Source organism: Nipponia nippon, unplaced genomic scaffold (genome assembly GCF_047370975.1).
Source record: "Nipponia nippon isolate SJK-2023a ecotype South Korea unplaced genomic scaffold, ASM4737097v1 scaffold_14, whole genome shotgun sequence".
In the NCBI taxonomy this organism is placed as follows: domain Eukaryota; kingdom Metazoa; phylum Chordata; class Aves; order Pelecaniformes; family Threskiornithidae; genus Nipponia; species Nipponia nippon.
Genome location: NW_028262330.1, coordinates 7646231 through 7670706, shown reverse-complemented (window position 1 = coordinate 7670706; position 24476 = coordinate 7646231). Strand labels below are relative to the sequence as shown.

The window sequence follows — 24476 nt, the reverse complement described above, 5'->3', positions numbered from 1 at the left end:
TGCTGCCGGGGAGGCTTCAGAGCCTCGCTCTGTCTCTCGGGGCTCGTGGGCGAGTGACTTTTGCCCGCGGGTAATAGCAGAGGGCTCAGAGCGGGGTGGTGAGCGGACCCCTCCTCGCCTGCCCTCCCGCGCTGGCCCAAAACCCCACCTCAGTTTGCTGGGTTAAAGTGGAACCTGGCAATTCTGGTTCATACCCCTGGAAAAACTACCCGGGTTAAAATGTTCCTTCAGTGCCTCACCCGTCAGCAAGGGCCGCTGTGTTTGATTTGGCAGGAGTCCCTTCTCTTGGTTTTCTGGTTTTTTTGTCACAAAGGGAGTTGCTAGTGAGGCAGTGCAGGTAAAGGTAGCGGGCAGCAGGGACAAAACTCTGAAAACTTCTGACAAATCAGGCAAATTAGCTATTGCTTTCACTCGGTAACCGAGAAAGCTGCCGCGAATTTCTCACGGCAATGCTGGTCCAACAGCTGCCGCCTCCAGCAAGCCGCTGATGCTCTTGTCCTTGCCAAGAGGTTTCGGCAGCTTCACCCCTGGCAGTCCCATCCTAAACAAGCTAAAACCCAGGCGCTGGGCCACGGGGAGCGATGGGGACTGCGCCCCGTGTGTCCTTGGGGAGCCCCTTATCGCCCCGTCCTGCAGGAGACCCCTTCCTCCGAGGGATTCTGCCTTTCAGGGGTACGGATAAAGGGTGACCACCTCGCCTGGCCTCAAAGAGCCGATATCCCGTTACACAAGCTTTTCCTTGAGAATGGGTTGCCCTCCCCAAGCTGTAATTCTTCCTGGCAGCGACAGTGCCAGTGGTTATGGGACAACAAAAGAGGTTTGTGCCTCCAGGGGAGAAATAAGAATGCAAATATCTTTGGCATGAAAAAACAAAGGCGATTTACTCCTTGGTATTTCTTGTCAGTATTTTGCATCTGTCTCTACTTCACCTTCTCATTCCTTTCCTTTGGGCTTTCCAAGTGCAATAAGGCTTTGGGGAGCAATGGGGGCTGGAGGGGCCCCGTGGCAGGGACGGGGCTGATCGCTGCTGCCTGCAGCCTCTCCGGCCCAGGGCTTTGCAGCTCCGCTGTGAAATGGTCTTTCCCCCATGTCGTTCGCCCACTTTGGGGAGATTTGCCCTGCTGCAGCCTGGCCTCAGAGAGGCTTGGCCATTGTCTTGCCGGGACGCTTTGCCCCGGCACATCCATTGTGAGTTCGTCCCGTGCCTGGCAGCGGCTTGCGCCAAGATCTGCTTCTCCGTCTTCCTGGGGCCTTCTGCACCGCTCCCAGCCTGGGTGTGCGGCCGGTGTTTGAGGGCTCTGTAAACCATAGCGAAGGACAGAAGTGTGCCATCAGTGGGCATAAATCAGCCGGGAGCTGGAAAACAGGGCGGGCTGCAAACAGAAAGGGAGCATGGGCCCCTGCTTTCTGCCGCCGGATGGGTCAGGGACTTCCAGTTCATTTATTCTGCTGGGGTTCACCCAGCCCTGCTCGGCATGTGTAATGTTTTCTCTGAAAGACCTAGCAGTTAGATGGGTGAAAAACAATCTCCTGTCTCAGGAGCTGGCAGAAATCCTAGTAAATCTGCAGAAGTATGTTTTTGTCGGTGCTGCTTATTCTGTTAGGGGAACTAGTATAAACTATTCCAGTAGAAAACCTTTTCCTGGAATAAAGTCTTGACTCTGTTCAGAGCATTGTCAGGACAGTTGTACCGGGAACGGAGCTTTGCTGGTAAACATGCCGGGACCGAGGAGGCCTAACGGGGCAGACGCAGAGCCTGTGCACCCTCTGCCCCACGGACAAACCCCTCACAAGGCACCTGCTGCCCTTTGCTGTGCTCAAATCAAAAATAAAATCTGTGCATGGTTAGTCTGGAAACAAAACAAGGATTTTTTTCCTCCCTTCAGAAAGCCTGGCTGTCCCTGCTGAGATGTGCCATGTCCATCCCCTCCAGGCTGCGGCTGGGCATCCCCCAGAGGGGTCAGGGTCAGGGCCATGAGCCACGCCATGGGGGCACATCCCCCTCCTGCGGCACTCGGCAGCCGTGGGGTCAGCATGCAGCTCGAGTGATCGCTTCTGCTTGTCTGCCTCAGTTTCCTTGACGCTGGCTGGCATGAGGGGTGATGCTGGGAGCCCCCGGGGTGGTTCTGGGATAACAGCGGGTGCCTACTCCGGTTTGAATTTCTCATGACCTGCTGTGTCCTTATCTCCCCACTCCTTGCAGCTGGGATGGGGATGCCTGCCGGAGCTTTCGGCAGGAGAGGAGGGCTGCCGGCATGGGTTTGGGTCGGAGATCAGACCTGCCACGCCCCAGGCAGGGTGCGAGCCCTGGGCGCTGGCAGGGGACGGCTCAGCGCAGCCGGCACAACTGGGCGTGCTTCAAAGGGCGGCAGGTTTTTCTGGGCTCCGGCTGCTGCTTTGCTCTCCAGGCAGGCGTGAAAATGTGAAAGAATGTGAAAAATGTGAAAATGGTCGTGCTGGCCCCAAGATTTGTAAACTTCTGGTTAATGTGTAATACACGACAGATACTCCGAGCACTGTGCGGGTGACCGCGGCCGCTCAGTGGTGGTATAGCTGGCGGTGGCATCCCTGAGCGAGGAGGCATCTCCCCTCCCTTGCCCCGGGGCCAGCCCCAGGGTGTCCTGAGCAGCCCTGGTTGGAGAGGCTTTGGGGCTTTTCTAAACTGGTTTATCTGGTTTTGACTTATCCCTCATCTTTCTGTGAACCGCCTTGTCTGGCTTGCAAAAATGCACTTTCTTTTATTTGTTTAATTCTTCCCTGGTACAAGGTGCATGCTGTGAAGCCCGGGTCCACGACGCCCAGTCCGAGCGATTCCAGCGCTCTCAGCCCAGCGCGCCGTGGCAAGGAGCAAGGTGCCGGTGCCAGTTATCCAGGGGCTTTGGCTCCTGGGTGTGATTCTGCCCAGGTAGTGCATTGGGCTGTAACCACTCCTGCAGTATTTCCTGCTTGGCACAAAGTGAGGTGCTGCAACAACTATGTTCCCACCATAGTCAGTCTGGGGCAATCTCTTATGAGTCACTTATTTTTTTTGCAAAAGTAGGTAAAAGATGGTCCTTCAGCTCTGCATGGGTCCAGCTGTAGCAAAGCTATAGGGGAACAGAGATGCTGCTGAAGCACAGGTCCTGGTGCGGTGGTGAGCGGGGACCAGGGCTCGTCCCAGGGAGGCTGCCCGCGACTGTCCTGGCATTGCCGGAGGATGTGTGCAGCATGCCGCAGGCACAGAGCCGGCAGAGCCCGGACTCGCCCAGGAATTCAAGATGAAAAAGGTCAGAGAGACACCTCTGCCAAGGAGCTCAGAGGAGAGCACGCTGGAGCTGATGCCAAGGGACGGCCTCATGCTCTGCTGGGGTTTGGACCTGCTGTGGATGAGGACGGTTCTGCAGGAGCCTGGTGAGGAGCCGTGCCGGTGTGTCCCACCTGCCATGGGTCGTGTTCCACCTCTCCTTCAAATGGCCTCTGAGCATCAGAGATCAAGCAGTTTCGTCTGACACTAATGCATAAATTTCAGCCCTGGATGACTTTCCCCTGTGATTTAGAGAGAATAGAGTGTCCTTTGAAAATGGTTTTGATTGTTTTTGTTAGCCGTGTCACCCTGGCGTCCCTCCCCAAAGTAAACGGAAAGGACAGAGGTTTGTGGACGAACGTGAGTTTAGCTCCCTTGGGTTTTGCTTGGTTTTTCTGGGAGGCTGCAGGTGCTGACAGGGGGTCCCCAGTGCGCGTTGCATCATGCAGGGCCACCACCCCGGGGATGGGATGGGGTCCGGCATGGTGCTCCATGGAGGATGCTCGGAGAGGCTGGGGCTTGGTGCGGAGACCACGCTCAGCTGCTGGTGCCAAAGGGTAGGGTTACGTGGTGTGGCTTCCTGGAAAGGGTGAGCACCACCCGCCTTAGGCACGGCTCAGCTGGGATGGTTACGTGGGGCTCAGCTGAACTTTGTTGCTTTATTTTTCCACCAAAACCAGTTCCAGTTCTGGGTGATATCCTGCTCCATTGCCCTGAGGAGAGCCCCAGCCAGAGGGCTGAGATGGGGCTGAGGTCACGCTGCGCCATGCCTGGGTTAATCCATGCTCTTCCTACGAAGCTGGTGGCTCAATTCTGTGCTTTCCTCGGTCCAACTGGGCTCAGCCCCTGAGCGGGGGTGTTGGACCAAAGCAGGGCTGCTCCTTTCAAGCACCCATCCCTGAAGAAATCCCAAGGGCTTTCCAAAGAAATTGCAAAGGGCATTTTTTATGGGAAAACAAAGCCGCTATCAAACATGCCCAGATACCTAATTTCGATTCCTCTTGCTGTTTGGCAGGTCAGGGTATGAGGGACGAGCTGTTGGTTTGCAGTTAGGGTGCAGAACGGGAGCTGGGCTCGTGCGCTTCGTTCGGGCAGGGCTGTGCAGCCTCTCCCGCAGCTCAGCCCTCTTCCTGCGGCGCAGCCCACCGACCCACCGCATCCCCCCCCGTTAATTAATGTACCGAGAGCTTTGAGACCCTCAGATGGAAGTTTATAAATTGACGCTCTGGGCTATGAATTATGAATGGAGTCACATCCCTGATCACTGCAGTGCTACACCGACAGTTCTGAAGCTGCTGATCTGAGTGACAGTCCAAAGCTTTTAAAGATGTGAACAGTGAAACCGGGAATAATTTGCTTTGCCAGCTACAAACCTCTTGGTCTGCAGATGGGGCTCATCATATTCCCTCTCCTGCCTCCTCCTGTCACCTTCCCCTCTTTTGTTTTCCAGCATTGCCTTCTCTCCTTACCCTCCCAATTTGTCTTCATGGGTGTTGTCCTGCTTGGCTGTGTTGACCATCCCATGGGAGCCGCATCCTCCACGGCATGTTCCTCTCCCAAGGTTGCTGGTGCCAGCTGGGGACATCTGCCACAGCACTGGTCCCAGCTGGGTCCCGCTGGGCCCCCGCCGTCCCCACCTGGCCGTAGGTCCCCACACCATCCCCACGGCTGGTGCCGAGCTCCTCATGCAGGGCTCAGCAGGGTTTTGGCAAATCTCTGCAGCTTCATCTCCCTTTGGCCATAACTTTGTGCTGAAGATGTTGTGTTTCACAGCTCTATCTCTGCCATCGGTCTTTGGGTGTTTGTCCTTGAACCTCTCCACCACTGGAGGCCAAATCCTGCTCTAAGCAGACATATGTGCTTAATCCTGTAAGCCCGGGTATTTCTGGGGTTTATTGCCTTCTGGGTTGCCTGAATTCCTGCATTTTTACCTCCGGGAGCAGTTCCCTCCCGGTCCCCAATGGCTGGCAGCAGGGCTGCTGCCCGCATGGGCTGCGCTGCCTGCTCTGGCCCTACCGGCAGCAGTGGGGCAGCATGAACAGAACTAAATTTAAAAGATGAGTTTTAGAAACCTCTCAGTTTTTACAACTGAAGGCAAGGCCCTTCACATTCCCCCCACCCCGAAGTGCCGTGCACCCTGCAGCACTCGGGAGGGAGGGCGAGAGCCCTTGGTAAGCCGGGAGGGAGCAGCGCTGCTCCCCGGGGATAACAGCACCGTGGGAAACCAGCCCAGCCCAAGTGATGGATGCGGGAAAGGGGCACTCATTGTTCCCAGTCCTTTCCAGTTGAGCCATCGTGAGCCAGGCGGCAAAAACTACAACTTCAAAGGCAAAGTCTCACCACCAGGACGGGGTGCAGGAGGGCTCTGGCAGGCCCTGATTGCATCTTGTTTCTCTTCACAGGGGATGCTGTGGCCGTGCAAGGTGAAGGGTGGACCGACAGTTGCCAGCAGAGCCACAGCAGTTATTTATCTGCCTGAAGCAAGGGTGGCCAGCGCTTTGGTGAGCCGAGGAGTGCAATCTGCAGGGAAAGAGACGTTTGTCGGATGCGAACATCCCCCCGGCTGCAGTGAGGGAAGAGGAGCCACTGCCACAGATTGAGCAGACTTCTGGAGGGAAAAATACCACTTTGGTTTGGTGTCTAATTAGATATTTACCAGGAAGGAAGGAAAGTTAAAAATAGGGTGACGGTGTCTTCAAAGGATGCTTTTGACTTCTAAGAATAACACCTTTGCTGGCGCCGATTTCAGAAATATCAGCTGTGCCCGGGTGTGAAAGACGGAGGAGACGTTGCAGCTCGGTCGGTAGCCAAGGGAGCAAACCCAGACCGCCTGGCCCCCGGCCTGGCCTCGCGGGAGCAGCTCAGCAGGGGACGTTTGCATCGCTGCGGGGGCTTGTGGAGAGCTCAACTGTACCTGCAGCGGAGGGAGTTTAGGGAAGATGAAGCCGCCGGTGCCCCGGTGTGGGTGGGAGGGGATGTGTGGCACCATGGGGACCCCCTCCCCGCAGGCGGTGCTGGTGCTCGCTGTGGCGCTGGTGGGGCTCTCAGCTCCTCGAGCAGCGTATGGGCAGCCCAACTTCATCGTCATCCTGGCGGATGATGTGGGCTGGGGGGATCTTGGGGCCAACTGGGCAGAGACGAAGGAGACCCCGCATTTGGATGAGTTGGCAGCCGAAGGGACAAGGTAATATCTGTCCCCCCTCCCTGGCCCTCTCCAAGCATCCCTGGTTACTCTGTCCCACAGCAAAGAGGCTTTCCCTCCCACAGAGACTGGCCAGTGAAGGGGGTTTCACTGATGTGGTTTTGGGTGCATGGGGAGGGTGGCCAGAGCCTGGTACCATCCATCCCCACTGGGACCTGTGAGCTTCATCCCCTGCTCCAGATCCTCATCCCTGGGGTGGAAGGGGATGCGTGCAGGGGAGCAGGGAGGGACGGGGCAGCTTTAGACCACGCAGGGGCTTGCGAGCGAAGAGTCCTTTCATTTTCTAGATTCGTGGATTTCCACTCGGCTGCCTCCACTTGCTCACCGTCCCGCGCCTCTCTGCTCACGGGGCGCCTTGGCGCACGCAATGGGGTGACCCACAACTTCGCCATCACGTCGGTCGGCGGCCTCCCCCTGAACGAGACCACCCTGGCCGAGGTCCTGCGGGAGGCTGGGTACAGCACGGGGGCTATAGGTAACGCCCGCCGTGCCGAGGGGGCACCCGGGGCAGGGAGATGGTGGTGGGGGGGACGAAGATGCCTGTGTCCGTCCCTTGCAGAGGAGGTACCGCAGGTAGTTAGGTGAAATGCTGGCAATTAAAAGAAAGCCTAAAGGATCACGTGGGACAGATTTTGCACTTCCCCCTTGGACTTCGCAATCCCAAGCTTAAAATCTTCATTTTCAAACATGGTATTGCCTGAAATGCGGGCCCTCCCCAGTTCTCCATTTAAGCTCTGATTGCTTTACCTCGCAGTGAATGCGCTGGGTTTTCCTTAGCAAACATGACTGCGCCCAGCAGCTCTGCCTTCCCACATCACACGCCGGTGTGATGCCACGGGTGCCGGCTGGCAGCACGGTGCCAGCATGGTCTGTGCCACTGGCCCCATGGCTTTGGGCACCCTCCTGTCACCGTGGGCCCCCCACCCCTGCCTGGCAAGCCCCAGCTGGTAGCGGGCCCTTTGCACATGCAGCTTCTGTTGCTTGTGCACGTTGTGCTGGCAGAAAAGCCCTCAGTTTCTCCTTTCCTCCTTAGTTTTTGCAGTTCTCCCTCTTGGATCAGTGCATTCAGTGGGAGCAAGTGCGTGCCGGAGGTCAGAGAATGAAGCTGGTTGTTTGGGAGGGCTTAGAAAGTCATCTCCTCTGAACACAAACACATGAAAGAGACTTTTAAGGATGGGGACGGTCGATTTGCACAGGCATGAGATATCCTATGCATTTTTTCTGAGTTTCTGTAAAAAAAAGGCATTCTGGAAATGCGACCAGCGCAAACAGCCTTTCTTGTTGCTAGATTAAAGCCCCCAGTGCTGCGGGTGCCTCGTGGGTGATGGCTGGTGACAACCGTAGTTGCATTAACCTCTGAAATGATGTTCTGTGGCTTTCACACAGGCAAGTGGCACCTGGGACACCACGGCCGCCATCACCCCAGCTTTCGTGGTAAGGGCTGCGCCGGCGGGGATGAGCTGAGCATCCTGCGGCCACCTTGTCCCCACCGACACCCTTGCTTGCCCTTCAGGTTTTGACTATTACTTCGGGATCCCCTACAGCCATGACATGGGCTGCACAGACACCCCCGGCTACAACCTGCCGCCCTGCCCGCCCTGCCCGCAGCATGGCGTGGCTGCCAGGTACGGGGTTGCATGGGGGGTTCAAGTGCTGGCGCTGGGAAGCTGGTATTTGCACCGGCGTCCCCAGCCCTGAGAGCTGTCCTTTGCTGTGGTTGCCTCCCCTTATGCTCCACGCACCCGTTTTTTTCCCCTTGTGCACCCCACAGCAGGGCGCAGGTCAGGGAGATGGGTTGATCCCCAAGCACCCCATGCCACCGGGATGTTGGCATTGTCCCCTTTCCGCTCCCCTCCTTGGCTGCACCTTTCTGCTAAGCCAGGAGAACAGCCAGGCTCCCTGCCTGCTGCCACACCAGTCCCCTCTCTGGTGATGAGTGTGGGGTGGCTTCTTCCCAGCAGGGTGGCAAGAAAGGACTGTTACATGGAGGTGGCCCTTCCTCTCTTTGAGAACGTCACCATTGTCCAACAGCCCGTCAACCTCAGCAGCCTGGCAGCGCGCTACGCGGAGGCGGCAGCACGGTTCATCCAGCGGGCGAGGTGAGATGCCACCCGCTGTCCCCGGTCCCCTTTGCTGGGAGAGCCCATGGGTCACCACAACCATCTTCTGCTTGTGCTGCAGGGTGTCCCCGGGGCTGCTTCCCTTGGGCTGCACAGCCCGAGGGGTTTTGTGGCTGCTCCCCACCACAGCTGGTTTTCCCTTGAGCTCTGCCATGTGTGAGAGCAGGATTTGGCTGCTGGATCTGGGTCTGCGGGGCTCAGGCCATGCCCATCCCGCAGCGGATACTGCAGGGCAGGTAAAGCCAGGGGTGGGGAAGTGGGCACTGAATGGGTACCCACGGCAGCTCCCATGGAGGGACCAGAACAGCACCCAGAGGTGTTTAAACCCACCCCATATGTGGGGTTTAATCCATTTTGAGGATAAAGTGCTCCGGGATCCCTGGGCTTCAGGGTCTGCCTTCCCCAGTGGCATGGGGACATGAGGAGCCCGCCATGCTCTACCCCAAGGAGCAAAGCAGCTCCTCCGAGGTGATGACCCTGAAGCCCTGCTGACGGGTTGTGTAATTTTAATCCCTATTATCGGTGGATTATGAGCTGTGACTTTGCAAAATGCCTCCCTGCAGCGCAAGGAGGGGAAGCACTGCCGGGCAGCCGTGTCAGAGCCCATCCTGCGCCTGCATCCAGGGATAATACAGAGCCGGGGCAGGGCCACGTTGGGGGGGTCCTGCAGGTGTGCTTGGGGAAAGGTTGGTGTAACGGGGGCAAACGAGGGGCTGGACAGGTAGCAGCCTGCAGGGAAATGGCTCCCTATAAGCCTGGGTACCATTTTGCTCACACAATACCTATAGTTTATCCCCTTTGGGTATCCAGAATCGGCTGTGGCGTGGCCCGGCCACGCCGTCAGGATGCCTGTCTGTATAACGGGGCTGGAGGATACCCGGGCGCCGGGCTGCAGGGCAGCGGTGGTCCCTCCTCCTCCGCAAACCCCCACCCCTCCGGGCTGCCAGGGTGCTGTTAGGCTGTGAAACCAAGCGGGTGAGCTCCGGGTTAATAGAAAAAACCTTTAAACTCCCAATAGTATTTTGGGGTTATCTGCGTTCATGGAGAACAGGATTAAGCAGGTGCCTGCCTTTTCTCTCCTACTCTTTGATGGCTTATTCCAGTTTTCCTCTGCCTGACTCATTCATTACGGGGCAACAAAAGAACACCGGATTTGTCATCTCGGTGTTTTTTTAACCAGTCGTGTCAAGGTTGAGCAATTCATGGCAGTGAGACTTGGCTCTGCTCTGGACACTTAGAGCGTGGTGAACATGGGAGCAAAAGTCAAGGACGTTTGTCTTAAGTTATTGATTAAATGTTTGCTCAATTTTTGGGAGAATTCTGAAATGTTGATGTGAAAGGCAAGCGGGAACGCTGTGGTCATGAGTCCGTCTGGATGCTGGAGTCTACCTGGTGCTCTCGGGTGGGATGCGAGCTGGGGGAAGCAGCTTTCCCTGCTCCAGGGTCTCTGGCATCCCAAGGGGAAAGGCGCCACGTAGCCTTTTGCAGTGGCGATTTGCAAGGGGTGCATCAGCACCTCTTGACCTCCAGCGTTTTGCAGGGGCTGGGCAGGGTGCTGGAGGGACACAGCTCTTTGTGGGGCTCCAGCACCGCTGGGGAAGGATGCAGCAGCTTTGGGCGGGATGGGATTTACTCATTTTCCATCCCCAGGTGGGTGACGGGTAAAGGAAGGAAGTGCTGAAACGCACGTTGGAGGGGCCCCGAAAGCTTTCTCAAGGCAGTGATGGGGCGGCCGGAGCCGGGCGCGTGCGCGGGCTGGGGCACGTCCCCGAGATCCGGCCCCTCCCCACTGCTCGCCATCCCACCCTTCCCCTCAGAGGTCCCTGAGGAAGAGCGGGCCTCGTTGGAGGAGATAAATATAGCCGTAAACAAGAAAACAGGACATGTCCTGTGATGATTTAAAAGCAAACAGGCAGTGGGGCAGCGCACAGCGAGCGAACGTGCTGCGCTCCCTGTCCGGGGCTGCTCGGCAGCACCGAGGCCACACTCGGGGTCGGTGTGGGTGTCCTTCTGATGCTCATCCTCTGATAAAATCACCAGCGGGGGCCGAGCGCTTGCTGGGGAGGGGGAGAAAGGACCAGAATGGGTCCTGTGAAAGAGGGGATGGAGGTGGGTGGGTGCCAGGGGTGCACTGATGCGGGGTGTTTCGCTGGCGGCTGGCATGCTGCTGGAGATGGAGGAAGGGGCGAGCCCATCCCAAACAGGAGGACAGTGGACAATGGGGAGAGGTTTAAGCAGGAGCAGGGGAGAAGTGGCTCATGTTGGGCCAAGCATCCCCCCTGTAAGGGGACTGGGTGCCCAGAGGGTTTGCGGCCAGCTGACGCATACAGGGTGGTTTATCCCCTGGGAGCTGCTGCAGAGGCAGGGGTGGCTGCAGGGCTCCCGGGAGGAAGGGCCACCGGTCTGTGTCCCCAGACTCGGCAGTGCCACCCTGGTGAGCTCCTGCTGCTGCCTTCCCTGACCCGGCTGAACGCTCTCCCTCTCTTCCCTGCACAGCGACAGTGGACGCCCCTTCTTCCTCTACCTGGCGCTGGCCCATATGCACGTCCCGCTGGGGGTGCCGCCGCCGCTGCCCCCCGCCTCAGGCAAGGGCATCTACGGAGCCTCCCTCAGCGAGATGGATGCTCTGGTGGGACAGATAAAGCGGGTTGCTGACAGCCACGGAAAGGGCAGCACGCTCTTGTGGTTCACAGGTACAGCAGAAAAACTGGCTACGGTGGCTGGGGGCGATGCCAGCGGCTGCACCGGCACCAGCCCGGGGTGTGTGTGGGTGGCGGGGGCCAGGACCCATGTTTGTCCCCTGCCCTTGATGCTCCTGGCTGCTCTGCGAATGGGTTGCAGTCAGCAGCCGCAGTCGAGCTGCTCGGGGCCATCACATCGCGAGGATGGGGGTCCTGGGCTTCTGTGGCCACTCAGCCAGGTGCCCACCCTGCCACCCCCCTTCAGCCATGGTGCTGAGCCGGCAGGGCCGCGCCTAATTAAACCACAAATCCTCATTCATTAAGAAGCCCAAATCCGCTCTCGCTGAGCAGCCTCCCTAATGAGGATGTCTTGCTCCTGATGACAGGAACCGCTCCGCTGCTCATTAATGCCCAAAGCTGGTGGCAGCCGTCCCCACCCTGCGCCCCAGCTCCTCTCCAGCCCCTCGTCCGGGATTCGGGCAGTCCCAGCCCTTGAAAATAAACTTTTAGAAATAAAAATAAATAAACCTGCTGTTCTTGCTAATGTGGGAAAGCATCACAGGGACGGGAAGGAGGGATGGAGGGGTCACTTTTCCTTGCTCACCCCTCATTGCAGAGGTGCCCCCTGGTCCTGGTGTCACTCATGGGGACGTTTCTTTCTCTTGCAGGTGACAATGGCCCCTGGGCGCGGAAGTGCGAGCTGGCGGGACGCCTGGGGCCATTTGTGGGGGCCTGGCAGAGGCAGCGAGGTAACCTGGCAGTGTGGGGGGCTCCCTCTCCCTGGGGGTGCAGGGGGAGCTGCTCCATAAAGCCTTTCATTGCCCATCGAGGGGGATGTGGGGAGCATTTCACCCCCCAGCCTTTCTGCTGGCTGCTGCCCTGGGCTGAGTTGCCTTGAAGACAACCCAAAATAATTTTTTCCTTTCAAGCAGTCAAGTTTTCCCCTAAAACCACTGCTGGGGGAAGCTGCCCCCCCCCCCCCCCCCCAGGCCCTGTTACCCCAGAGCCTGAGGTGAGTGGCTGCTGGTTTTGGAGATGGGATGCTCTCACCACCCAAGCACTGGGGCCATCGGCTCCGGCAGGGTCTCACAGCCCCCAGCCCCATCCCTCCCGGAGGACAGCGCCCGGCAGCCCTCCCACCACCGCGGGACTTTGCTTTTCTTTCTCTCCACCGTTTTGTTGTTTGTTTTTTTTTTTTTTTTTCTGCCTTTCCTCCTTTTCCGGCCAAGCCATCTGCTTGGTGGGTTTATTTCAGCCGGAGCGGCCAGAAGCATGCATGAGTCAGGCGTTTCCCACTTCTGCTTGTATTACGCAGTGTAAACGCGCACCGGCCTTGGTTCCCCTCTTTGCTCGGGGTCAGCGGGGAGGGAGCGGCGGCGGAGGGGCCGCGGGCGGCAGCGCCTCTTTCCTCCTCCGCTTCCTGACACCCAGGCAATGAAACCATGGCTGCCTCCCTGGGCAAACGCTGCCGCTGGGCTGGCTTGCTTTCCCGTTCCCAGAGCCCTTCCTTCGGCTGGCCCCAAAATGAAATCGTAACCTTAATTTATTTTTTTTTAGTAAACAAACCCTGCTGACGACCTGGGTTGCTCTTGAGCAACCGACGGTCACAAGCCAGAGCAGATGGTACAGGCAGTCCAGCGGTTGTGAACAAAGCTAGGAAAACACGGCCCCTTTCCAGCCTCTCGCTGCCCTGCAAAAACACCCTGAGCCCCTGCTATCGCGGGCGGCTGGGGAGGAGGTCAGGCTGGCAGGGCTCGAGGAGCTGGCTGTAAATACTGGCTGGGAAGGATGACTTCTGAAATCCTTTGGCTGGTTGTTGCACGGATGTTTTGAAAGCCAGCCCGGTGTTACTGTCTGCTGTCGGCTGGTCTAATGCTGCGAACACCCTCAGGCATGGGTGCTGGGTGGGTGGGATGCTCGGCCATCCCATCCCAGGGGTATTGTCCTCTGGTGGGGAAAAGCCCCGCGGAGCAGAGCGGGAGGGCAGGGGAGGACAGGCTGCTCGGGACTCTATACATTTTGCACAGCTTGGCATTTCCTTTTAGGGTCCAACCTGAATTCCAGGGATGTTTTCCGTTGATTTTGAGTGGTCACTGGAGTCGGTCCTCGCTGGGAGAGAGCAGCACATCCGTGTGTGCTGCCTGCCTTCTCTGTCTGCGGAGCTTCCTGCAGCCCCCAGCCCGCCCCGAAAACGCATCTCCCACCTCGGTGCCAAGAGCCCAGCATGGGCTGCCGGGATGGAGACGCACATTTCGGGGATGTGATGCTGGCCGTGTTTTGAGGCAGGTTTGGGAGGCTCCAGACCCAGTGTCCCCATGCTGAGGACCTGCTGTGCGTGGCAGGAGGGGCACTGGGGGGTTCATCCCAGCATGGGAATGCTCAGTTCAGCTTTCCTGGAAAGCCACGGCCTCCACAGGCCCCACAGCAGCAGGGCTGCATCATCCCTGCTCTGGAGAAAAATCCCTGCTTGGGTTTGGGGTGTTTCAGCCCCGTTTACTGCCCAAAGTGTTAATGTGAGCTCGTTCACAGGCAGCTCTGGCGGCCTGCCCACGGGTGGTTGGCGGGAAACACCCACCCGATGTCCTCCTGGAGACCCCCTGACCATGCATGGAAAAGCTCTTGAAATGCAGCTGCCTTACTGGGAGGACGAGCTATTTAATGTACATGCAGAGATGAGGATTGATATTAATTGCTATAATTGCTATAATTTCCTAGGGCGTCTGAAGGCAGAGGAGGCACGTTGCTTAAGCTGTATGTGATGTGTGTTGGAAGCGCTGTTACATTTCCAATAGCCACAAGAGACCCCGGTGCCGGCTGTGTCATCACAGAATCGTAGAATTGTTTAGGTTGGAAAAGACCTTTAAGATCAAGTCCAACCGTTAACATACTGGTGTGCCATCGCTTCAGGCCACAAGGAGGTGTTCACTGGGGGGAAATCCCAAAGGTTTGGGTGGGGAGTGGGAGAGATTGTGGATGTGCCTCGTCCACGCTGGCAGGACAGGCAGCAGGGTCAGAAACCTTTTCCCTGGACTATTCCTTGTGCCACCGGTGCTGTGGCATCTGTGCCATATGTGTCCTCCTCTGCTCCAGCAGTGTGGGTACAGCAGCATCGCTTGGGAGTGCAGGATCAGCCCAGATGCCCGTAGCATCAGACACTGACGCCCAGAGAGGCCAGGCTGGGATGGGGACCGGTGCGGGGACACGGAGGAGCGCGGGACGGCTGTGCCGCAGCGGGGACGTCGCCTCTCTCTTGGCTCTGCCCAGAGGAAATGGCTTTGGGCGAGCGCCGTTGCCATGCGCACGCTGAAAGGCGGGCGGACAAAGGCTGCGCCTGGGAAGTTTGCTCCGTGAATTGGGTTGGGATTTTCTGTTTGCCCCATTCCCAGCCCCTTCCCCCTCCAGCTGCCTGGGGCCCTTTGGGCTACAGCCAAAGCAGAGGCTGTCTAACGCCCTTCCACCTGTTTCAATGCTCAACACCCCCGTTTTGTTGCTCAGCATCCCCATTGTGTTGCTCAGCACCCCCATTTCAGTGCTCAGCATCTCAGGTGGAGGAAGGGTCCGGGCAGCTTCCCTGCGCCATGCAGCTCAAACCCAAGGGCAGAGCAGGGGCCTTTTGGGTTATGCCAGGGCAACAACAGAACAGGTTAATTAGCTAGCAGGAGGGTTATCAGCAGGATGGTATTTTTAATGAAGCGGGTTTTCACAGGGTGGGGAGGCTGTCGGTGCTTTACCACGTGGAGGGCAGCAGCTGCCTGCATGGGGCCACTCGCGGCCCCTGGCATAAATTCCTACATTCCCTGCCTGCTCCATATTCTTGCCCAACATCAAAAGTGGATGGAAATGTGGCAGCTCCAGCAGCCGGCTGCATTTCTCATTGCTTGCTGAAGCAGAGGAGAAACACAAGGCAGTGCCAAACTGAGCCCCCTCTCTTTTCCCTTTCGTATTTCCTTTAAAAACTCCTGTAACTCTTCTCCCTCCCCGAACCAGCTCCCTCTCCAGCAAAATCACCCTGCTTTGGGGTCATTTACTCCATCTCTGCCTCTGAGTAGTTCCTTTACCAAGGAAACTCCTGGGTCAGGATTTTTTTCCCATCAATGCAAAGCTCCTGGGTGGCAGGATGCTGAGCGCTGCCCTTTTCTCTTGCAGGTGGGAGCTCAGCGAAGCAAACGACCTGGGAAGGAGGGCACCGGGTGCCGGCGCTGGTGTACTGGCCCGGCCGCATCCCTGCCAAGCGGACGAGCCGTGCTTTGCTCAGGTAGGAGCCCGGCCAGATCGCATCGGGGAGCAGGGCTGCCCCTTGGCCCCCTTTGGAAGGACCCGCTGTCCCCGCGCTGGGACCCAGGTGATGATCTGGCTTTTGGCAGCAGCAGCTGCCTGCGCTGGTTATTGCCTGCCATGTGCCAGACTCTGTACTTTTGTCCTCTCCCAAGCCCGTAAGACTTAATGCTTCAGCAAAGAGGAGTTGAAAGAGCTTTTTGTGAGGCTGGTGGATTGGCGTTAGCAGCCGCTGGGCTCCATGTGCCTCCTGGCCGCGGTGGCTGAGTACCTCCCGATAATTAAAAGATGACGATGTTCTCTCTCTCCACCAAGAAGCAGGCTAAGGCTTTGTGGTTTGTGAATGGCTTTATGTGGAGGAGGGTGCGGTTGTGGGAAAGGCTGGCTGGAGAGATGGTGCTTGCAATCAGCGCAGGATGCGGCCGGGCTGCGAGGTAGCGAGCGACTTTTGCCGTTTCCGGCAAGAGCGGAGGGGAAGGGCTGCCGCCTCCTGCGCCTCGCCTCGCCGGGGAGCGCTGCGCCGCGGAGGGTGGCGTGGAGGGGTCCCTGTTACAGCAGTATTGCACCTCTGCACGCAACAGTTGCACCTCTCCTTGCAGCAGTTGCAGCTCTGCATGCAGCACTTGCATCTCTCCTTGCAGCAATTGTACCTCTCCGTGCAGCACTTGCAGCTTTGCATGCAGCAATTGCACCTCTCCACGCAGCACTTGCAGCTCTCCCTTGCAGCAATTGCAGCTCTCCCTTGCAGCAATTGCACCCCTCTTTACAGGCCTCCTTTGCAGCAAATGCAGCGCAGGGGGCTCAGCCCGGGCTGGGCACAGCGCGGTGGGATGCCCTGTCCCCTTTCGTCCCTTGAAGCACACGATGGTGGAGGGCAGGGTGGTAGGGCGGGGGCGGGGTTGCTGGGCATTGGGAAAGAGTGTCCCAGCTGCTGGAAGCAGGTCCTGACTGGTGGGCCCCAGGGAGGTGCTGGGTGTTTCTAAGGTCCATGAGATAAGCTGGAGCCACTTACTCCGTACGTGGCCTGAGGGCAGCGCTGGGAGCTGGATTTTTGCAAGCGGGGGGAAGGTTTGAGGCATAAGCTGGGTTGCTGATGTTGGCGGAGGGGATGGGGTGCACGCAGCACCCTTGGGGTTTCACCTCCAAACCCTTCCCCTCCATGGGTGAGTGATGGACCGACCACTGGGATGTGGGGCAGAGCTGCCAACCCATGCCCACTTTGGCGCAGCGCAGTGCAGGATCAGTGCCTGTCCCCATCCCCCTGTCCCACCAGCCCCACTGCGCACGCTGCAGCCCTGCCGCCAAGCCCAGGCATTCTGTTTATCTCCTCGAAGACCTTATCTCCTGCATTTTCCAAACTCCAGTCCAGCAGGTTGGACAGCTGGAAATCTAGGCTGTGCTGCACGGTCAGTGCTTGGAAAGAGGCTCCATAGCTCCCCAGGAGTCACAGCACGCCCACCGTCCTCCCCAGCATTGCCACGGGGCCGTGCTTGGCCGGTGCAGGGCGATGCCCTGGCATCAGGAAGAGGCAACCCCCTGTTGGGGAGGCAGCACAGAGCCAGCCTGGGGCACGTGAGCGATGGCTCATGCTCAGAAAGGGGTCACGACTGTGGTCCTGGCCACGGCCTGAGCTCTCGGTCAGGGGATGCAGAGAGATGTGGAGGGATGCAGAGGGCAGGGGCTGCGCGGTGCTCGCAGTGTGTCGGGGCAGGTGGCTTTTCTCTGCACCTACAGTCACCCTTGGGGCCATCCCTCAAAGAACAAGCATGTGAAATAGGGCGGTTGAAGACTTGTCGCCCCAGCTGATGGGGAAGACCAAGAAGCCAGGGAGGGAATGAAATCTGTGTGCAGATGTGGCTGGAAGACCTCTGCACACAAGGAGGGACCTCTGTCTGGTGGGATCCCCCAGGAAGGGCAGGGGCTGGGCAAGGGCAGGCATTAACCGCCTGCATGAGCCTCCTTCTGCCCCTGAGGTTATGAAAATGCTGACAGCCTTTGCCATCTGGCTGGGGAGAAAAGCCTGCCCAGAACCGTGCCTTGCCTCTCCCTGGCATTGCTCGACTTCGTGTCCTCCCCAGTGCAGGGAGTGGAGAGGTGAGCAAGGGTGAGTGTGCCGGGCGCTGGGGAAGCTGAAGCCAGCAGAGAAATGCTGATGCATCGCCGCAGACCTGCACCTGCACGCTGGTTTCTGCAGAAAACTGCCTTGTCGGCTTTTCTTAATTATATGTAATTGTTGGAGCCACCTGCCGTGCTTCTGCCCTTCCTTGCCCCATCCCAAAGTAGGGCACGGAAGAAATAGGTCAGTGGGATGATGAAGAAGCAAATTGCACCACCCTGGCTGTGCCGGCGGCGTGGGGCTGGGCAGGTTGGGCAAGCTGGCTGGGGTGTGGGGGGAGCTGGTTCAGCTGCCTGCAGCTGCCTGCAGCTGCCTGCAGCTGCCTGCACCATCATCACCGGGGCAGGGCAGCACTCCCTGCCACCGTCATGCCCAGGATGCTCATCGCCAGCGCAGCGCCGCGGGCAGCTCTGCCCCTCTGGCAGCAGGCAGGGAGCTGCCCGCCCTGGGCACTGCCAGCCCCTTTTCCCTCGGTGTTTGGGGCAGCAGCAGGATGCTGGAGTGACTTTATTTATTAAATCCCCCTTGGCCGGGGCTTGGGTTGGCAGCGTGGCTTCCCCTTTCCCTGCAACACAGCTTCCCCAGCTTGGCTTCCAAGATGTGCCTGCTGGCGGGGCCTTTGCTTTGATGCCAACTTTGACCAAAATCCTGTTTTTTCCTGCCTTTCTCCAATGGGTTACATCTGCCCCTGGCTGAGGGGATCTTTGACCATCTCTGCGCTCAGTCACGTTGTCCTCCCACCTCGGTGACAGTTTCCAGCGGTCCCATCTGCTGGGTCAGGGCTGCTTCATGCAACCACGTGAGCATCCGCATGCACCATGCTGGGGGCCAGATCCCGAGGGTGCTGAGCACCCGTGGGACCAGGAGCGCTGACTGGGGCCTGCCCTGGGCTGCCATTTCGCGTGGACCTGGGCTGACCCCAGCGAGGTGCCTGCAGGGATGTGCCCTGCCTTGGGTGCAGTGAAGAGCCAGAATTTTTTTCGGCGCCTCCCAGCTCGCCTGGCTGCTGGGGCTGTCTCTGCGAGTGCGCCGTACCGGGGCTGCCTCTCAGCAGTGTTTGTTCTTATTTGTTCTCTCCGTCTCTTAGCAGCTAAATTAAAACTCATTGAATGGGAGAACCGGGGGCCCTTAAGCCCTGGGCTCTTTTTTCTCTCCGCTCACGCAGCAGCCGTTGCGCACTGGGCAGGAGAAACGCGGTGGCAGGACCATGGTTGCAGGATTGCGGTTGCAGGACCGCGGCGGCACCCTGGGTGCCCCCCAGTTGGGGGACCTGGCGTTTTTGCCTCCCCTGGCAATTTCCTTGCCCCAACTGACCCCCCAAGCTGCTGGCACGAGGGTTTTGCAGCTGGAGGGATGCGGGCTAAGTCCCCGCCGGCTGCCTGGCACCGGTGGCTCTGCCGGCTCATCAGCTCCCGTGCCACAGCCTCGTCCCTGGGGAGGGCAGTGCTGTGATGTGTCACTTGGCCACACTTATGTCCCGCTGTCCCCCAGGGCCGTGGGATACCCCTGGTGCAGGGTGGCTCCTTTTAGAGGTGTGGGGTCACCCTGCAACCACGTCTATGAGTGAGGGATGTTCTTGGTGGTGGCGAGGGGGATGGGACACTTGTGCCTCACAGGAGCGGGATGTGGGGGCGAGGGTCAGACGCGGTGGCTGTGAGTGGGCTGTCCCCATCCCACTGGAGTTGAGCCTGGACCCCACTGGGCAATGTGGCCGGTGGAGGAGGAAGCCCATGCCCAGGCTGCGCAAGGGTGATCCCTGTCCCACCCCAGCAATGACTTTGCTGGACCTTGGTCCCTCTGCACTGCAGGGACGTGCCAGTGGGTGGGGAATCGCTGCAGCCGGGCTCTGGCCCTGGGGCCACAGGTAGCTGGCAGGAAAGCAGAGATTCTCCCTCTCTGCATCCCACGGAGCCAGAGGGACACTGGGTTGCCCACTCCTTCCCTGCATCCCTCTACACTGGGAAGCAACCAAGCATGAGCCCCAAGTGCTCTTTTGTGGCTGAGGCCCCTGAAAAACCCGAGAGGTTTACGGTGGAAATGCTGACGGGCGTTTTGGTGGGAGTGCACAAAATAGCACCGCTCTCATTTTCCATTCTGGCTGCGACGGCTCCTGCTGCGCCATGCAAAAGCGAGACCACATTTTTCTGGGGCGACGGGATCTGCTGTCATTGGCGTAAAAAGTCCCTGTGCTAGCACTTTCTCCAGAGGGTGACCTGCTGTCCCCGGGGGGGGACAGGAGGGTGGGAGGGGGCCACCCCGCTCCCCGCCGTGCCCCTGTCCTGGGGGCGCAGGATTTGCCAGGCGCGGGAGCAGCAGATCCTGGCTGAGCCCGCAGCGCCTGGCGAGCAGCCGGTGCCGGGGGCGGGAGGTGTGCCAAGTGAGGGCTTGCCGGGGCCGAGTCGCTGCTTGAAGTTGGTTTTAACCTTTTCTGCAGAGCTCAGCTGTTGGGATGGGTGCTGGGAAGTGGCCGACCCCCCCCAAGGCACTCCCTTGCCTTGGTGCACCAAATGCCCCCCGGGCGAGGGGCTGCGGGGTGCAGGTGGGGTTGGGGGGGACCCTCCAGGGATCTTTGCTCCTTCCTCTGATGAAAGCCACCTCTTTCCCCAGCACCTTGGACATCTTCCCTACGCTGGTGGCCCTGGCTGGGGCGGCGCTTCCCCCGAACAGGCGCTTCGACGGCTTGGACGTGTCCCCAGTTCTCTTTGGGTGGTCGGACGTGGGGCACAAGGTAAGGCAGAGCCACCCCCCACGGTGACATCCTTGTCCTGATAGCAGGTCCCACTGCCTCTGAGCTAAAACAGGTAAGTGGGGGGCAGAAAGGCTCAGAGCTGGCAACGTGCAGACCCATGGGAGCATCATCCCCCTGGTCCAGAGGCGGGCGACAGCTGGAGACGGCTGGGTGCTGTACCAAGGCTGGGGTGAAAGGGCTTTTGGATTAGCAAAGAGTTGTTTTAGCTAAGAGAAATGCTTTGTTCATAAATCTGGGATTACAGGTGAAAATGCCTATGCATGCAGCCTGGCATGCCTTCCCGCGCGCTGGCAGGGCTATGCCCACCATCCCGGGGGACGCTTGGGCTTGCCTGCCCACACGGCAGCCCTGCGGCGCCCAGCACGGCGAGTCTCCTTTCCGATCACAAAAGGTATGCCAGCGTGGGAAACAGAAGATCCCAGGGGCTCGGACCTAGTTGTATCCACTTTATTTATCTTGCCAGATTGAGACATAACAAAGCCCTCCTTCTCCCAGCTCCTTGGCTGGGGAACGTGCCTGTTCCTGATGTTCAAGTGGGGCAGCCCATCCGTACCCTGCAGCTCTGCCCATACAAAAGGAGCTGCTGACAGCTCCTTTAAGCCTAAAAAATGCATTTAGCAGAGCAAGCAGTATGGCCACACATTTTTGTCAGATTTGAACAAGATTTTTGCAGAACCAAAAGAAAAAGAAAAAAAAGTGGCTTTAATAGCAGTCCCACAGATAAAGCCTGATGTTGCTTTTAAAGTCCACCCTCCTGCGAGCACCACGAGCCAGCTCCCAGCAGGGATCTTGGATTTGCTTTCTGCGTCGATCAGGGTTTTGGTATTTGCTTCGTATTTATGGAACCCTCTGCTGAACCCTGAGATAAAGCGGGGAAGCGGATGGGATGCGGCCAGCACGCTCCACTGTGCTCCTCGGGATTAACCCTCTTCTCCTGCACGTGTGGTGCTGGGAGGGGCGGACCGGCGGTTTGCTGGGAGCAATGGTTTGCTGGGAATGATGGTTTGCAGGGAATGATGGTTTGCTAGGAGTGATGGTTTGCTGGGAATGATGGTTTGCAGGGAATGATGGTTTGCTGGGAGTGATGGTTTGCTGGGTGTCAGGGCGTGGTGGAGGGGCACAAGCCTGCACCGGCTGTCCCTACGTGTTTCAGAGCAAGGAATAAAGTCATGCGCTGAGATGCACTGCCAGCTCCCCGGGCGTCCCCAGCACCACCCCGGCCCAGTGCTTTTTTTGGGGGGTTGTGCTGCAATCAGGGTGAATTAACCCCTGCGGGGCTGGGAGCCGGGGGGCACAGCCAGGTTGTTCCTGCCCGTCCCAGCAGTGTGAGCGGAGTGGGCATCCCCAGGGGATACGATCCAGCTGCCCACACTGCCACGGGACAGGGTGACCCTTGGGGGGGACAGACAGACAGCACCCACCAGCTCCAGCCCCACAGGGTGGCCGGGAGCAAGCGCGTGTCCCTGCTCCCTCCCCTCTTGGCTCTGCCTTTCATCTCCTGCTTGCGAGCAGCTGATAGCAACCCCGGCTTTGACGTTGCAGGGTTTTCCTTGACACAAATCCTCCTGAAAGCGGTTCCTTTGCTCACCCCACCACCCGGTTTCCGCACACCGCCAGCAGCTGCTTTCCTAACTGGGGTCCCTTGGGCGGCTGAGGCTCCCCGGCGCGAGCTGCCCGGGGGAACCTTGCTCGGCGTCCCAGCCCGCGCGCTCGGCACCAGCACAACCTGTGACGGGGCTGGGGCGACGCCAAGGTCCTGTTTTGAGCGAAGGCTATTTACAGTAAAAATAAACACATCCTACAAAATGTATCAAGGGTACAAGTGTCAGAAAAATAAGCTCTTTCCATTAGTTTAATGGCAGAGGGGGTGTGCGCCTGCTCCCTGCGCGCTTGTTCACTTGTGCAAACAGTGCGGAGCACCCAGTTCAGACAACGGGTTTTCTGGGGAGAAAGGGCTTTTTTTCCCTCCCCGTTTTTTTTTAAAAATTAAAATAACAAAGTTGAAGATCAATAGAAGGGTTGCAGACCTGGGAATGTTTCTTGAAAGGGCTCAGTTGAAACAAGCTCCTTAATTGTGCAGTAAATTATAATAGATTTTCTTAGTGTGGGGTTTTATGAGGCACGTTTAGGAACGTGCTTGTTGGTAGCAAGGGAGGTTTGAGTGCCTTTGCACCGACGTGGCAGCACCCCGGCTGTGCTGCTGAAGGTAACGCTGACTGGCGACAGGGTGTGGGCAAAGCTTTAGGGCTGGAAGCAGAGGAATTGGTTCAGTTCCTGGTACCTTGGCTTCACGGGCCCTTGAGTATTTGCTGACTTCTACTTTGGAGCTGTTTTATTCTGACCAAGGAACATCAACGCTGTAGCAGGGGTTTCCTCCTTGCAGCAGGCTTACGCTGCACCACGTCTTCCACTTACTTTTCTTCCCTAAAATACGATTTTTAAACCAAATCCCAGAAGCGAATTTTTTTAATTTGCCTTGCAATGGAGGGCAATAAAGGAAACCAAGAGCATTTGGAAATCACCCCCCGCCCTGAATCCTGGCATTTCTCGGATGAGTTACCAACGGGCCCCCCAAGACAGCGGCTGCACCCGGGGCAGGCAGCGCGGGAGGGACATCTCAGGGTGAGCGAGCGGGGTGCCCGGCGGTGCTGCGTGCCGGGGCAGGGCTCCGCGCCGGGCACCTGCTAAGGCGTTACCGTGCTGATCAGCTGCGAACACTGTTACTAAACTTGGCACCGCAGCTGCCTACAACTTCGGCAGATGTTTCTAATTTTTAGCACAGTGGAAATTTCTTGAATCACTTTTAAACTCAATTCCCAGGGAGGAAACCTCGAGTGACTCATCCCTCAATGAAGCCATTGGCTCCGCAGCAGATATTATCTGACAGAGGAGCCTGCTGAACTGTCCAGCTCACTTGTCTTCTCACTCCTGTGTGCCAAAGCAGTCGTCCTGTGTGGATCAAGTGTCCTAAATACCAAAACGGAGAGATTTGACCCACCCTTCCCTCCTTCCCTTCCTTCTCACCCCCATTCCCTGTGCCGGGACGGCTGTTGTTAGGGAAGGGAGCGCTCGCACAGCGGGGTGAGTCAGCGGAGGAGATGGACCCGGAGCAATGTTCCAGCACCTCACCTACCCGCGCAGCCTCTGCTTCACATGAGCTCACCCTCAGCTTGTGGCTTGCTGCTGGCCCCAGGCGATGATTTGGCTCCCTTAGATGTCCTTGCCACCAGCTGAGCTGTGAGCACCGAGGGAGATGGGTGTCTCGTTGGCATGCGGCAGCGGTGGGTGACACAGAGCACCTAAGGCTGTCCCAGCTCCAAAATATTCTTCCCTGCTCTGCTGAAAGCCCCAGCACCTTTGTGATCCCTTTCCTGGAGCAGAATTGCTTTGGGGAGGTAAATTCAGGAGTCGCGCATGCAGGGCCAGGAAGGCACAAGAGAAATGCTGGTGTTTCCCGGTGCCCTTTTGCTGTCACCCCACCCTTCAGCAAACAAAACTCAGTTGGTTGCTCCAAGTCCAGGGGCTAAATGGTGTCTCTGAACATGTGCATGGGGGGGATGTGGTCTCCTCTGGGGCGGGAGCGGGTCTCACAGAGCAGGTTTTCTCTGCGATGGGCTGACGGGCACTTTTCTTCCTTCAGGTTCTGCTCCACCCCAACAGCGGGGCAGCTGGGAAGGACGGCGAGATAGAGACGCTACGGCTGGCTCAGTACAAGGCGTTTTACACCACAGGTACTGTGTCCCTTTTAGAGATGGTAAAGTCTGGGAAAAAACTTCTGGAATTCTTGGCTCCCTGCAGATATAGGTAAAAACCAGCTCAGGTTAATTCAAGCAAGAGCAAACCTAGCAAGGATAAGCACGTGCTCCCCTGTGTCTGTGATGGGCTTTGCAGCCCAGGGTTGTTGGCCTCAGAAGCACTCTCGGACTAGCAGAAGGACCGGGCTCCCAGAGCTGGGACACGCTGGGACTGGGCCGTCACAGGCGGGTGAGGAATACAGAGGTGATCCCTGGGCAGCCTGGGACTCCAGTGTTTTTCTCTTGTTTTCTCCCT

General features: G+C 58.2%; 1 protein-coding gene across 16 annotated transcripts in view; it reads left to right on the top strand.

Annotated features, from left to right (window-relative positions):
- The window catches only part of ARSG (arylsulfatase G), a 69288-nt gene that overhangs the window by 18287 nt on the left and 26525 nt on the right, over positions 1-24476 (top strand). For 7 of the 16 annotated variants that reach the window (XM_087750745.1, XM_087750744.1, XM_087750748.1 and 4 more), the window contains 10 exons: positions 5686-6467; positions 6773-6960; positions 7872-7919; positions 7999-8110; positions 8444-8584; positions 11102-11298; positions 11955-12035; positions 15433-15541; positions 20285-20405; positions 24067-24157. In XM_087750745.1, the coding sequence (XP_087606871.1) occupies positions 6223-6467; positions 6773-6960; positions 7872-7919; positions 7999-8110; positions 8444-8584; positions 11102-11298; positions 11955-12035; positions 15433-15541; positions 20285-20405; positions 24067-24157 (1333 nt within the window). In that variant the 5' untranslated portion in view covers positions 5686-6222. Of the gene's footprint in view, positions 1-2767; positions 2957-3037; positions 3391-5685; positions 6468-6772; positions 6961-7871; positions 7920-7998; positions 8111-8443; positions 8585-11101; positions 11299-11954; positions 12036-15432; positions 15542-20284; positions 20406-24066; positions 24158-24476 lie in introns of those variants that run through there. The other 9 variants (XM_087750739.1, XM_087750735.1, XM_087750747.1 and 6 more) reach the window with 4 other exon arrangements.